A 15959-nucleotide genomic window follows, 5' to 3' on the forward strand; every position below is an offset into this window, starting at 1 on the left:
ACCACTTTTGTACTGGCTCTTCCACAGGATGGAGGGTACAGAGTCTGCCTACATCAGCTCTCTTGCCCGTTTCTCTTCCGGCAAAAATTATGCCGCCGACCACCATCTGGACTAGCTCTCCAGAAAACACTGATGCAGACACTGCCTCCCCAACCATCAGCACTCACAGCAACTCGGAGCTCCCAGTTACAGCATCAGCCCTGACATCTCTGCTTCCTAAGAACATTTCCATAGAGTCCAGAGAAGAGATCACCAGCCCAGGTTCGAATTGGGAAGGCACAAACACAGACCCTTCACCTCCTGGGTTCTCATCAACAAGCAGTGAAGTCCACTTAACACCCACGCCGGAGGAACACAGCTTGGGCACTCCTGAAGCAGGCGTGGCGGCTACAGTGTCTCAGTCCCCTGCTGAGCCTCCCACACTCATCTCCCCTCAAGCTACAGCCTCATCACCACCCTCATCCCCATCAACCTCACCACCTGAGGTTTTTTCTGCCTCCGTCACTACCAACCACAGCTCCACTGTGACCAGCTCCCAGCCCACTGGAGCTCCAACTGCACCAGAGTCCACGACAGAGGAGTCCAACTCTGATCACACACCCACTTCACATGCCACGCCTGAGCCAGTGCCCCAGGAGAAAACACCCCCAACAACTGTGTCGGGCCACGTGATGTGTGAGCTCATAGACGCGGAGACCACCACCACCTTTCCCAGGGTGATCATGCAGGAAGTAGAACACGCATTAAGTTCAGGTGAGACTCTATCCAGTCACTAGTTTTCTTTACTTCATGCACATGTTAAGAATGCAATTCAGTGAACCAAACACAATGAAATAAGTTTTAAGTTTGAATTTTGGAGTGTAACACCTAAGTTTAATTATAATTCACAAGAATTTCCACAAGAGTGCAAACTTTATTTTTACTCACTTCCACAAGTCACCATGGCCAATTGTACTTTTATGATTGGTTTTCACGTCATAATGATGCTACAGGGAATGTAATTGCATGAGACCAGATAACAAAGGGATTAACAGCATGGCTTTGGTCAAGCCTCCTAGGTTTCAATTCTGGCTCCTGACCTTGGACAAGTTATTTAACCTCTCTGTGCCTTTATTTTTCCGCATCTGTAAAACGGGATAAAACAGGTTCTACTGCATACAGTTCTTGTGGAGATTAACTGAAATGACATAAAGCACTTAGAACAGTTCCTGGCAGGGAGTAAATGCTCAGAAAATGTCAGTTATTATTAGTCTGCTCGTGTTTTAAAGTAGTGTTTCCCTTTTGGAAACCAGTCAAAATAGAGTAGGAGTAGAGAAAACTTGATAATTTTTTTATAGTCACTGATGTATTTCAAGGAAAATACCATAAATTTTATAAGACGTCACATTTGTTTTTATTTTCTCAGTAATTCTATGAAGTTAGTATTATTTTTATCTTGGTTTTGTAATCTTGGAAATTATGGTCGAGAGAAATTGCGTGTTCTTTCTGAGGTCACCTGCATCTGACATTGATGTGAAGACAGTACAGTTTTAGGGTATTGGGCAGGAAGAGGCTTTCATGGGAGCATTTGGCCACTTAGCTGAGAAAGAGTGAGATGAGAACAGCCAGAAGTCAGAGGGGAAAATGGAGCTGCAGCCCCTCCCCTGGGTGGTCCTGTGAGAGATTTGGACTAAGAAGGTCATTTCCAGACAGAACCCTGCATGGCCAGTTGGGGTCAAAGGAATGGCCATCAGCAAGAAGAGAATCACATCTTTTAACAAACAATTGATAGACATCCACCATTAATGGAAACTGTGTTTGACAGCAGAGGTGGGAAGAGATAGAACTAAGATTAATGAAGATGTGATTCCTCATGAAAGAGCTCACAATTTAGTAAGGGAAGAAGTCCCAAAGAATTGCACACTTTCATTTCAAAGGTCCAGTTTATCATTTAGGAGCTCAACAAGAAAAAGAGAGACACTTAGACTGGAATAAAGGAACTAATGACAAAGGTCTGGCTGGGGAATGGGAGAACCACAGGGGATCATGATAACAGGGCTGTTTCAGGTCGGACCTAGGAGGGAAGGAGGGAGTAGTAACCAGAACCCCAAAGGAGAGGCCCAGCAGAGTTCACCACATCAACAGGAGCAGTGACTCTTGGCTGAGGGACAAAACGATCTCAAGGTTAACCTCCCTAGAGTGAAAGGAATGAGTACTCTACCCTCCCTCTCACTGCTCCTCTGATATACAGCCAGAAACCAAGAACGAGGGGACCCGCTGGTGTGTTCCATGCAGGTTGGCCTCTTGGAGGGCTGGTCAGAAAGCCACAGGGAGAAGGGTGGAGAAGGATCTGCAAGGTGAAGGGAGGAAATCTGTTGACTCCTTTGTGCAATCCGTCATCCAATTAGCATCCTGTTTATACCTCCAGGCCAGCACTTCAACACGGAGCTTGGATGTGTATCTTCAGTCTGGCTCTATCCCAACCCCTACACCCTAGGTTCCCAGCATGAAGATAACATGTCTGGCATTGGTACCTGGAGCAGAGTGGCAGTTGACTTAAGACATGTGATATCTTAAGAACCATCTTTAACAAAGGGACCATCAAAATACAGTGACCCCACCTTTTTTCTTTCCTAGTTCAGGCCCTCACCACCACCTGTGTGTACAACTTTTTCAATTTTTAACCGGCTTCCCTCTCTTCACTTTTTCTCCCCTTCAGGATACCTTAGACATAGCAGCTTGATTTTCCTGAGGACAAAATCTGTGCTTACCATGCATGAATCTCTAAAGTGACACATCTCCTTCCTACAAGTACCCTAGTTTTATGGGTTGGATTATGCAAGACAGTTCTGTTCTAATATCTTGGCTTGTGTTTTAGTCTCTATGTCTTGATTTCCTCAACTCTAGGCCAGCAGGGTCAAGAGGCCCCAAATTGATGGCAGTTGGCTCATAAACCTTGAAGTTCATGGGAATATTGCACACAGCAGAAACTCAGAATAAATAAGGCAAGTAAGGGAAGAAGTCCCAAAGAATTGTACATTTTTACTTCAAAGGTCCAGTATATCATTGAGGAGCTCAACAGGAAAAAGAGAGACACTCAGAATGGGATAAAGTAACAGAATGCCTAAATGACTAGAGAAGAGAGGCGTGGCAGGTTAGAGGGACCTCACTGACCAGTGCACACTTCACAGAGCAAAGAGTATTTATCCTTATGATCTACTAAATCAAAAAATATTTAGAAGACCCTCTTCTACCTGCAAACAAGTATGAGACCTATCCTTTGAGATTTTATATTTCAAGTAGAGAGAAAGGACATAGGACAAGTAACTCTTAACATCAGTACTTAGTTTCTGATATGAGAATGGACCCTGATAAGCAGAAGGATCTTTGGGACAATGTGATAGAAACTGCTCACTTCAAAGGTGAAGAAACTGTGTTCCAGAAGTTTGAAGTGCCTCACCCAAGGTCACACGGCTCAGTGACAGCATTGGGCCCTGCGCCCAGGGCCCAGATCCCTAAGCCACAGTCAAGTCTTCTCTCACCACTCTGAATTGCTGCACTGCTCCTTTATTAGCTAGCAGACCTAGCAGCATTCTGTGGGTTTGCGCTTCAGGTTACTATTTTGAGATGCTCTTGTTTAGAGATTCTTTATGCTGCCTTTAGTAGTGGCAGTAATAACATCACATTTTGCATAGCATTTTGTCTTTATTCTATGTGGGTTCACGTAGCATGTTTCTATTAATCCAAGGATTCATCCACTCAACAAATATCTAAACATAGTCACCAATGAATAATTCTGAAACAAGGTGAACATTATGGGAGTTAAATTTGACTAGAGATGTTAAAGAAGGGCTCCGTGATAGAGAGACCAGGGAGCTGAGTTGCAGGAAATAAAGGAAATTTGGGCCAAAAGAGAGATGAAGGGGATTTGGGCAAAGGGAGTTTCAGGTGCTCATTTACAAAGGCAAGAAACCAAGAGCATAGTAATTAATGCTGGACGCACTTGCATTCAGAATCTACCCAGAAACTGTAAGCACTTAAACTGCTCTTGAACAATCCAGTGCCCTCCACAGTGCCATGTCTAATGGTAAATTCTTAGACCTTTTTTTCTCTTTATCATTTCAACTTTTATTTTAGATCAGTGGGTACATGTGCAGGTTTGTTACGTGGGTATATCGTGTAACGCTGAGGTTTGGGGTGCAATTGATCCCATCACCCAGGTAGTGACACAGTACCCGATTGGTAGTTTTTCAGCCCTTCCTCCATTCTGCCTCCCTGCTCTTGTATGCTCTGGTGCTGAGACCTGGTTTGACCTGACCTGCCAGCAGCCTCTGACTCAGATGATCACTGCCCTCACCGTTAAAGCACTGTCTCTGCTCAACATTCAGGATGTGCTTCTTCACTACCTTCTGTCTCTGCTTCCTCGCTTCACTTCCTCATTTTCCTTCACTGTCCAGGTCAAGTGCCCCAGGCCTTGTCTGCCCTCCTCTCTCCCTGATCTCTCCACTCTCACTCCTGAGTGGACGTCTCATGACTTTCAGCGTCATCTGTATGCTGATAACATGGAGATGTAACATTCTCCTCCTGTTTTGCTTCATTGAACTATAGACATGTATAGCCAGCTGTCAGCCAACTCATCATCTCCACTGGATGGCTCATAGGCATCTCACACTTAATAGGTCTAAGGTGGATTACTGATTTCCTCAACTCTCAGCCTGTGCTCCTTGATCATTTCCTGTCTTCTTTCAATTCTTCAGGCCAAAACCCTTGAAGCAATCCTGGACTCCTTTCTTTCTCACTTACTCTATAGTCCATGAGATCTGGGCTGATCACCTCTCACCCCTCTGTCATCTTTCACGTGTGTCACTTCAATATTTCTGCAACTGACCTCACTACTCACCGCAGCCTTGTCAGGCAGATCTTTTCAAAACTTGGAACAGACTCTGCTGTTCATTCGCGCTCACATTCCAGTCACTCCCCGCTCTGAATCAGAGTAAAAGCCAAAGTCTCTACCACGCCTACAAAGCTCAGCAGGATCTGAACCACAGGGCCTTTACCCTCACCTTTTCCACTGTCACCCTCAGACACACTGGCGCTCTTACTGCTTCTTGAACATACCGAAAAACACTCCTGTCTCAGGGCTTTTACACTTACCGTCCCCCCTGCCTAAAACATTCTCCCTCCACATCTTTAATGCCTCCCTCCTTTTCATCAGTCAGGATTCTGTTTACCTGTCACCTCCTCAGCAAAGCCTTTACCCACTCCTCCATCTGAAATAGTAACCCCCATCACTACTGATCCCTTTCCCTACTTTATTTTTCTTTTTATCACTTAACCATTTTCTGACATCATCTGATTTATGTGATAAGTTAGTGTCTGTTTTCTGCTACTAGACAGAGTCAGTATCTGTTTTCATGCCACCATGAAAGTGAGGACCTTGTTTGCCAAGAGGAAGATGTGGGCTATGCCCCCAATCCCTAGAACAGAGCCCAACACATGGCAGTTGTCACTTGAGTGACCAGACCAGGATTCAAATCCAGTTCTCCTGACTAACCCTAAGCCAAATGTTCCTTTCACAATCCCCATCCTACCTGAATTAGTAGAAACACAGCGTCGGGGGAGAACTGATACGCTTCAGCGTTACCATAGAAATGAGCTAGATGGGCTAGTTGCCAGATGTTGCCAACTGGGTCCCAGGGGTGGAGCTGCCCAGTGGGAGGAGAAGCAGATGGTCATAGCAGCCATCTGAAATTGGCTCTGCAGAAGAAGAGTTTTGATTGATTTTTATTTTTTAGCTTTTGTTTGGCTTTTAAAGGAAGAGAGAAAGATGTGATGTGTTAAATTTGGGTTATTTTGTTTTATTAAATCAGAGCTCTTCAAGGATGAAAACTATGACTACAGTGTGTTTTTGACTCCCTGAACAAAACTGAATGGTACTGTGAACAATTTGGTGCTCAGTACATGCTTGAGGGATTAACTAACATCGCAAAACAAGTGATATTCAAAAATCATCAGTTCTTGCACATGCAAACTTTAAAATTATAGTCAGTATGCTTGTTGCAAAGTGGATATTCTCTTTTGTCTGTAAAATCCACATGTCTGCTGGTCTTACACTATCCTATTCTTTTCATTATAAAGAGAAGCTCACACAACCGTGAAGATTAGTAAAGTCCATTTAACTTTAAATTGCTGATCCGAACCCTAGTATTTATTCAATATGAACTATGCCAATAACAACCTTTAAATAAAGGGCACTAAGGAGGCACAGAAATCTAGGCATCTCTATGTCCATATCTGCAAGGGACTTTCAGCTCTGTGAGACACCCATAAACCTTATATTTGAAAAAAGAATTCGCTTGTACAAAAGATGAAACAATAATTTTAAAAGTACACCTAGAAAATTTCAGAAGTGAAAAAAATGTATATTGTAGTAAGTTAATGACCATCATCTTTAAATGACATATTAAAAATAGGTTTAAGGGGAAAACAATTATTTAATTTAAAAAAAAAAACCACAGGTGTGAGAAGACCTTGTTAAAGAATGGTAAACATTTCCTGGTCAGATTCTTTTGGAATGCCCAGAATGTATCAGAAAGCAATAATCCTAACAAGCATGGCACTTTAGGCTCAGCTTTACAAATATTAGATCATTGTACATGCCCAGGCCTGGTCCTCTTACGGTGAGTGCCACCACCATCTTTTCAGTTCTCTCTCTCCCACTCCCTAGCTCTGTTCTGTAACTGAGTACTATTGATTTTGAACTCTTGGTAGCTCTCAAATGCATCTACTTCTCTTCTTTCTTAACTCAGAGTTCCCATAATCCCTCTGCAATAGCCTCCCAACTGCCCCTCATTTCCTCCCCTGCACCCCTCCTCCCTACTCCCTGTTGTCCACATAGCAGCCAGAGCAACAATGAAACACAAATCTGATCAAGACTCACATAACCTTAGTACCACCACCATATCAGCCCCTAGGGGCACTCCACTGCTTTTAAGGTAAAGTCCACACACCTGCACCTTACGTGGGCCCCACTTGTCACCCCAGTGTCATCCCACACCCCTCCCCTCACTCTTTGTACCACCCACACTGGCTGTCTCTGAGTTCCATGAACTCCTGTGTCTCCCTCTTGACTTAAGGCTTTAACTCATTCAGACGCTACCTGGGACTTTCTCACAACCCATCATTTCACCTGGTTAATTCCAGCTCATTCCTCAGGTCTCAGCTCAAGCATCATCTGGTCACAAGGTCTCTTATGGGGCCCCCTGTCCAGTGTCGGCCTCCCAGTCACAAAGTGTCACAAGTCAATTGCATCTCTTCTTCAGAGCATGTGATTATCAATTTTTCTGTGTGGCTCTTTGTTCACTGCCTTCGCTGCTTTTATAAAGTACCTGAGGGTGGGTCCTTGTCTATTTTGGCTCTCAAATATATTCCCAGCACCTAACAGTGTCTGGCTCAGTGTAGGTGTTCAATAAATGTGCAATGAATGAATCAATGATTTTTGGTGACAATATCAAACTTTAGATAAATTCGCATATTGTATTGGCCTCATTAATCCTGAGCTTTGAAATGAGAATGAAGAAAAATTGAACATCCTCACTGTGCCTGCAGAGACATCCCCTCAGATGCCTTTAAGCAGGGTGGACGTCTAAAGGACTTTCTGCTGCCCACCCCACCTCTCTTCTCACCGTTCTGACTCCCTTCTTTGGCTTTTCATGGACTCCAGGGCTGCCATTGCTATGGGTTGTTATAAACTCTAACTCACATTTTTTTCTTTTGAGCCAAATTCTTTTTTCTTTTTCTTCTTTCCAACTTTTATTGCAGGTTTGGAGGGTACATGTGCAGGTCTGTTACATGGGTAAATTGTGTGTCATGCAGGTTTGTCATACAGATTATTTTGTTACTGAGGTAATAAGCATAGTACCCGATAGTTAGTTTTTTTGTCCTCACCCTTCAACCTCAAGTAGGTCCCTGTGTCTGTTGTTTTTCTTTGTGTCTATGTATACTCAAGTTTTACCTTCCATTCCTAAGTCAGAACATGCAGTGTTTTGTTTTCTTTTCCTGCATTAATTTGCTTAGGCTAATGGCCTCCAGCTCCATCCAGGCTGCCACAAAGGACGGCATTTCATTCTTTTCATGGCGGAATAGTATGCCATGGTGTACGTATACCACATTTTCTTTGTCTAATCCACCATTGATGGGCATTTAGGTTGATTCCATGTCTTTGCTATTGTGAATAGTGCTGTGATGAATATACATGTGCAGGTGTTTTCATGGTAGAACTATTTATATTCCTTTGGGTATATACTCAATAATGAGATTACTGGGTCAAATGGTAATTCTGTTTCAAGCTCTTTGAGAAATCTCCAAACTGCTTTCCATGGTGGATAAACTAATTTGAATTCCCACTAGCAGTGTATAAACATTCTCTTTTCTCTGCAACCTTGCCAGCGTCTATCTTTAACTCTTTAATAATAGCCATTCTGACTGGTATGAGATGGTATCTCATTGTGTGATTTGCATTTCTCTAATGATTAGTGGTGTTGAGCACTTTTTCATGTGCTTGTTGTTTGCCTATTCTTTAAACTTAGTTTAAATCTCAAAGTTTGCTAAAGCCAGGTAAACTCCCCTAACAGGCTCCAACTGTCAGATTTTATTTTAAGTAAAAATTATTCTGAATTACTGTTTCTACTTCTTGTATTTCTCCTTTAGCTCACTTTTACTACCTAAATCTTAATATAGTTTTTAAATATTTCCAAAGTATCTTTTGAGATATATATGTCAAGGTAATAAATTCAGCTATTTACTATCTATTTAGGTTGCCATGTAGTAGCAATATAACTGTATCACATATTTTAATTGTCCCATTGTCACCTTTTATTACATTTGGAGAGTTTTTGTCTTTATGGAGCAATCTTCTTTTTCTGTTTAAAATGCTTTCACAAATCGCATATGATGAAAGTGGCTGTGGAAATGCTTCACTGAGAAAGTGGGATTTAACTTATAAACACAGCTGATATCATTAATATGCCAGGGTATGGATATGCTTGATTCCATATCCCGACTGAACCTTTACTCTAATATTCCAATTCGGAAAAGCATGTCTTTTTAGTTACAAAATAATTTGGCAGGGAAATGAGAATGGATCAACACCCTTCCATCATCTTTATCAGAAAAGGTTCTAAAAATCTCATTTCAGAGAGTCAAGTCAGGAATATTGCATTAGGAGAGCATATAATGGATGTTAAATTAATATTGCCCTCAGCACGCTATCTTCCCCCTCAGGTCCTAGGAGAGAAAAATATTGGCCAAAAAGAGATGATATTTTATTTAACAGTTTAATGCTTTTATTGTTAGACTCATGGCCTTCAAGGGGTAGACCAGAGGCTCAAAGATGAAAGCAAATTTATGTTAAAATTATAAAATCTCAGTAGGCCCATGGAACTGGGCCATCAAAAACACTTTGCCATATTTCCATGTGAAGAAATCATGGAGCCATTTCAAAGACAGGCTCTAGGAAGGCAAGAATGTTAGTAACAGCACAAGCTTTGGCATCAGACTGCCTGGTTCAAATCTCAACAGTGCTATTTGCTAAATGGGAGAATTGAGCAAGTTTATTTATCACAGGTGTTCCATTTTCCTCATCTATATGATGAAGGTAATTATAGTACTGTACCTGTTTTACAGGATTCTTATTAGGGTTAAATGAGACAAGCATATAAAGTTTCTTACATAGTTAGCACCACATAAATGTTAGCTATTATTATTACAGTTGGGTCTTTAATTCTCAGCGTGGATACCAACCAGCAAGAGTTTTGACTCTTCTAGACTTTGATTTTCTAACTTGAAGAATTAGAATGTTTGTAAAAACACTTTACGATTCCAAAAGGGATTATTACTGTAAATATTAGGTAATAAAGGTTCACTTAAGTGCCTGCCTACAGCACAATACAGAAAAGCATAATCCAAAAAGTGTGAAGGAGAAAAATAGCTATGCTCACATCTGAAACAATAACAGTTTCAGAAAACTTGGAAAATTCAAAGTGTTAAAGAGTCCAAAACAACTGAAGATTTCTAGCTGGGAGAAAAGCAGTCTTGGGGTGTTGGGGGAAACAAAAGCTGAACTGCAGGATTTAGCCTGGGTCCCATCTGCCCCCAAGGATGGACAGTTGAGACCTAGAAGTTGTACTCTTCCCTTGACTTGCATCCAAGTTTGGAAATTAATTTTCTTTCCAATGTTTTTAACTCCAACACTTTGTGAGAGAAATTAACACTTGGTAGATACAGTATTCAAAAGCAGGTTCCTGCATGGCCTTGCTGATTAATGACATGGGGCAAAGCTAAATTTAGCTAGTGGTTCCTAGGAGATCCCTGAGTCCTTGGGACTATAGTGATTACACTGATGTCACTGCCTTGGCCAAGGTGTCAGGATAGGTAACCTGAAACTATGACTCTCTGTTCCCTGCCCATATTCTGTGATTAAAAAAAGATAAACTGCTCACTGCCTGGTGAAGGACATATGCCAACTTTTCTCGTTTATTTTTCCCTTTAGTTGTTTTTTGTTGTTGTTGTTGTTGGGGTTTTTTTGCTTGTTTTTTTGAGACTGAGTTTTGCTCTCGTCACCCAGGCTGGAGTGCAATGGCAGGATCTTGGCTGACTGCAAACTCCGCCTCCCGAGTTCAAGTGATTCTCCTGCCTCAGCCTCTTGAATAGCTGGACTCACAGGCACCTGCCACCATGCCCAGCTAATTACTGTATTTTTAGTACAGACAGGGTTTCACCATGTTGGCCAGGCTGGTCTCAAACTCCTGACCTCAGGTGATCCACCTGCCTCAGCCTCCCAAAGTGTTGGGATTACAGGCATGAGCCACTGCTCCCAGCCCCTTTAGTATTATTTTATCCATGGTCATGCCTCATTTTCATCATTGAAATACTAAAGAGATAGATGAGAGGGTAACGACAACATCAACAACAAAAAAGCCCTTCTCTCTCACTGTTCATGGAGATGCTGGCACCTCCTGAGCAAGACAGTGGCCTGCTTTTGCAGTCCACATTCACCCCTCTAAGCGTCATTCACAGAGATGACTTAGGAGACGAGATTTCCCAGCCTGGCCTCTGATGTTCCTCATTCCCAGCACACTCCTTTTGATCTGGGGAGCACCATTAGGCCAACTGAATGAGGGGATTGATCCCAAACACTGAGCTGGAGTTGCTGCGTGTTAATCAGTTGTTCTACGATGGAAGATGCCGCTTTGCTATGAGAAAAGTCAATGAAGAATATCTTTCATTATTCTTAGAAAACCAGTATAGTTCACATCACAGGTGTCAAAAGGAAGCTGAGATTGAACAACCTAAACACGTAGTTAAAATAAATTCCAAGTGGAAAAGAGGCTGCATTCATGTGGGAAAAGATTTTAATTCTAAGTGAAATGGAGAAACTTTAAAACCATGGTAACCAAGAACTGTGCCAACATGTGTGGCTGGGTTGCATTAATTGCAAACTTGTGCTCCCCAGGTCTTTAAAGTACAGCTGAGTGCCCCCATGCGAGAAAAGTGAAGGGAGAGGAAACAAGCACTGGGCTTGTGCAAGTATTTCATTATCTCAACCAAGATTAATATTTCTAGCATACATTTTTAACTACAAGCTTTAGGTAGGTAACATCCTTTTAGATAAAAGTGAAGCCGTTCTCTAAGCCAGGTCTTCTGATTCCATGAAGTGGCATCATAGAGATGTGGGGATCCTGCCCCATAGTTCGAATCCCAATTCTGCCCACTAAGTACTTTTTAGATAAGAATATAACATGAGGTTAAACATTCCAGCTATGATAATGCTTGGCTAATTTTGATAAAGTTTACCTCTGCTACTCTGTGTAAGCAAATGGCTAGTAACTTAATGATTTAGAGATTTCGAGAGAGGAGTAATGGGGAAAAGGACTAATATTTATTTTACAAAGACAAGCTTAGGTTGTGTTAATAAGAATACTTCTGTAGAATACTTTCATGCAAGCTATTTTCCTTATAAAGATGCTTTCTTTTTGCCTCATAACTACTAATAAAGTTCAGTGTTTCTTTTAATAGCTATACTTTAGAAGAAATCAGTTATTCTGTGAATCACTTACCTTTGGCCTAGACAAATAATGAAGTATAATGTGGTATACATACCTGGCTTTAAGAGACTTTCAGTCTAGAGAGTAGACAGAATGTGTTCTCATAAAACTATCGGTATTATAGTGTATTTCATACATCTAAATCTTGTATGTATAATATGCATAACCACCCACAGCTACATATGGCAGTATCAGTTATATACTAAAATAAATTTACTAAATTGTGCCATACAAAATAAAAGAGCAAATGTCTAGAAAAAGAGGACTCAAGATAGTGACTGTCATCGGGGATGAGTTCCAAGAGAAGGTTGGACTTGAGAAGGTTTTTGCATGAAAGGTGCATCCTTCTTCCCAAAGCACTTCCATGGTCCCTGTGCCCCAAACTATCAAGCCCAAACACCATGATCTCTGGCTTTCAGAGTTCTTATGATTTGGTCCTGAGTATTTAACCATTTATATGATCTCTATTATTTTCCATTACACCCTCTTATATAGCCTGTGGTCCTTGTTTTGTCACTTGGTCAGTCCTGCAGGATGTTTGGGTTCATCCCATCCTGTCCTAATATTTACATTTTGGATACAATTTGAGTCTTCTAGTCCACAAAGTAAAGGCACTGGCTGCTACAAAGATCTCAACAGTCACCTTTGTTCATGCTGATTTACAAAGCATTTCATCTCAATCCTCCCCATAGCCCTATGAAGTGGAAAGGACAGGGATTAGCCCATTTTATAGATAAGAACATCAGTCAAGGTGCTCTGTGTTCAAGCCCGGTGCCAACCCTTCAAGCCCATAAATGTTGGGTGTCTGCTCTCCTCCAAGGTGGTTCTCACCTCTATCCTCCATTGCTGTCTGTCCAAGTCCTGCTCATCCATCAGAGAACAGCTTCATTCCCACCTCTTCCCAAGACTGCTCCAGACTCTAGAGGCCCACCCACCTCAGTTACACACAGAAATACAGAGGCTGGCACTCCTCACCTCTTACCTCCCTGCCTGTCTATCCATCCAATCCTGCACACCCCAGTGTGGTTCCCAGGGTCTGACACTTGTCTCTGCCATGCGAAACCTCAGGGCCCTGGCCTGTTGAGTCCCTACACCCCACACTGTCCTGGCTTAAGGTAAGCCCACGGAGTTCATTCAGAAGAGGCTTGTCGGGTAGATTTGGGGTAAGAGGGAGGAGACAAGATGTGCTTCCCCTGGCATGGGGTAGAATGGAAAGAATGGGTGTGAAATCCAAGCAGACAAGGCCAGAAGACAAAGAGACTCTCAATAATGGTAAAATTATGATCTGCCTAGGTTGCAGTATCTGAGAACTAAGTTTTCTTTTTTTACTTTCTCTCCTTCATCTCACAGCCTAACCCCACTCCCACTCCCACCCCCCCAGAAGCAAACTGCAGTTACCATGTACCCTGGGTTATTTAACACACTGAAATCAATAGCATTTGGCAGCATTCTGAGCAGTTATTTTGCACCACAACACACACTAGAAACCAATGACCTGAACTATCTAAGGTTGCTGTTCTATAACTGTTGTCTGATTCTAACTAGCCCTCTTCCCAATTAATTTGAATTATTGAACTTCGATCTTCCTTCACCAGTATGTACAAGAGAACCCAAGCTATCACACAGCCTGAGTTAGGCCCTGATTCCTGGACAGCTAACAGAAAGCAGACAGAGGATGTACCAGAGCCATAGGTTTTATTTAAAAACAGTCAAGGATTTAGTACTAGAGCCCAGGGTGGCAGGAGAGCATAGTGGGTAACACATGGACTCTGGAACCTGTGCTTGTATCCCAGTTCTTCTACTTATTAGTGCTGTGGCTTTGGGTTCTTAGCATCTCTGTGACTCCATTTCCCTATCTGTAAAATGGAGATAAGAATACTTTATGGAGTTCTCATGAGGATTAAATGAACTGAAATAAGTGAAGTTCATAGAACAGTCCCTGGCACAGAGTAAGTAACAGGAAAATGTTAGTTGCTATTATTTTTGCTGTTGTTTATTCCTCTTGCTATCACTGTTGTTCTTTGGAGGAAGGAGACATGATCTGATACTCTTGCTGTAAAGATGAAGAGCCTAGCATAATAAATAGAGATTCAGCACACACAGAGTTCTAACTGTCAAGCCCTCGCCAGTCGCCCACTTCCCTCCTCCAGCACATCCGCAGATGCATGCTTTTAAAGAGAAAGAATTCCTCTGAGACAAAATGTTCCTTTCCTCTTGGTGACCTTGACTGAAGGAGCCACTGCACGCTCTGAAGTGGCCACCTGCTCCTCTTCTCCAATTCTTACCTAATCTCTGGACCAGGAAGTGGAAAGAAAAGAGCAAGAATATTGAAAAGCAGTCAAGAGGTTTTTTAAAGACTCTTCTCAAAATAGATCAGAGGCCTGCACACATACTCAGGAACTTGGTCAAGTATTTACATGCACCTTCCAAATAAGCTGACTGGTGAATTTTCAAGGAGAATGTAGTTCAGGAGTTATCTGTGGAGAGTAGTGAGACACTCACCTCTTTTTCACTCCTGGAAACTTTCCACCATCACCTCCTCCACCCCCAGCTCTCTCAGTGCAACAACGACTTCCTTAAAGAGCCCAGCAAAGTTCTTTCTTCAGAGGTTGTTTGGGTTCATCCCATCATGTCCTAATATTTACATTTTGGATACAATTAGCAAGTATTCATATTTCTTCCAAGGATTCAAATAAAATGTTTATTTCATGTTTAAAGTAAAATAAAAAGAAAAACCCTCAATGAGAAGAGTCCCTAGAGGAACATTTGATGTTTGAGAATATTGCTAAGCCCAGGCAGATAGAAGGACCCTTTTGGTCAAGTGAGAGGCAGGAGGCACATGAACAGAACCCCTAATGAGTGTGTGATAAAGAAAAGGCGCCCATGTATGTGGCGTGAGGGCCCATGGGGATGTGTGAGTGTGGGGAGAGAGACTTAAATGATGCCACAGTTGATTCCAGGACTGCCTCAGGGTACAGAACAGAGCCAAAGTAGGGAAAGGGGGGCAGCCTTCTTCCTCAGGGTTGTAGGGGAATGGAGTAGTGGCCAACTGGGCTAACCAAAAGTTTACTCTGGGCTGCTTCAAGGATGCTATCTGACTCTAGGCAGATATTCCTTAATATGGTTTGGCTGTGTGTCCCCACCCAAATCTCACCTTGAATTAAAACAATCCCCATGCTTCATGGGAGGAAGCCAGTGGGAAGTAATTGAATCACAAGGACGAGTTTTTCCTGTGCTGTTCTTGTGATAGTGAAGATCTGATGGTTTTATAACAGGGAGTTACCTGCCCATGCTCTCTTGACTGCTGCCATGTAAGATGTGCCTTTCACCTTCCACCATTATTGTGAGGCCTCCCCAGCCATGTGGAACTGTGAGTCCATTAAACCTCTTTTTCTTTATAAATTACCCAGTCTTGGGTATGTCTTTATTAGTAGTATGACAGACTAATACATTCCTAAATGAACTCTCCTCCAATTAACCTTGGTTACTGATGGGGACTTGCAAGTGCACAGTGAGAAGGCCAGGAGGCTGGATAAGTGGGACTATAGATGTAGTCACAGGCGTTCGTACTCAGGTAAAAACTGGAGCAGGTGATTCCAGGGTGAATAGGTGGTGAGTCTGCTGTGTGGAAACTTTCTTAGCACAGCGATTAGGGTAAAAAAACTTGGGGTAATCTTTTTAAGCTAGTATTAAATTTGTTTATTCAACATGAAAATACATGAGTTAAATACCCATTGTGGGCCAAAGATGGTGTCTTAAGCAAAGAGTGCACAAAGAAATGGGAAGAGAGGCAAGATGGCCATGAATACAATTGACCTAGGGAAGCACATAAACATAACACAGAATGCTTCAAAGAAGTTGACGCTGAGATCTGAC

The 15959-nt window shown here is 42.3% G+C and overlaps 1 protein-coding gene across 1 annotated transcript in view; it reads left to right on the forward strand.

The window, feature by feature from the left end:
- PARM1 (prostate androgen-regulated mucin-like protein 1) overlaps positions 1–15959 on the forward strand; it is a 113114-nt gene that overhangs the window by 77162 nt on the left and 19993 nt on the right. The window contains exon 2 of the mRNA XM_021669668.2: positions 28–753. Within this exon, the coding sequence (XP_021525343.2) occupies positions 28–753 (726 nt within the window). The remainder of the gene's footprint in view (positions 1–27; positions 754–15959) is intronic.

Source organism: Aotus nancymaae, unplaced genomic scaffold, assembly GCF_030222135.1.
Source record: "Aotus nancymaae isolate 86718 unplaced genomic scaffold, 86718_ANA_hifiasm-v0.15.2.pri h1tg000006l, whole genome shotgun sequence".
Taxonomy (NCBI): domain Eukaryota; kingdom Metazoa; phylum Chordata; class Mammalia; order Primates; family Aotidae; genus Aotus; species Aotus nancymaae.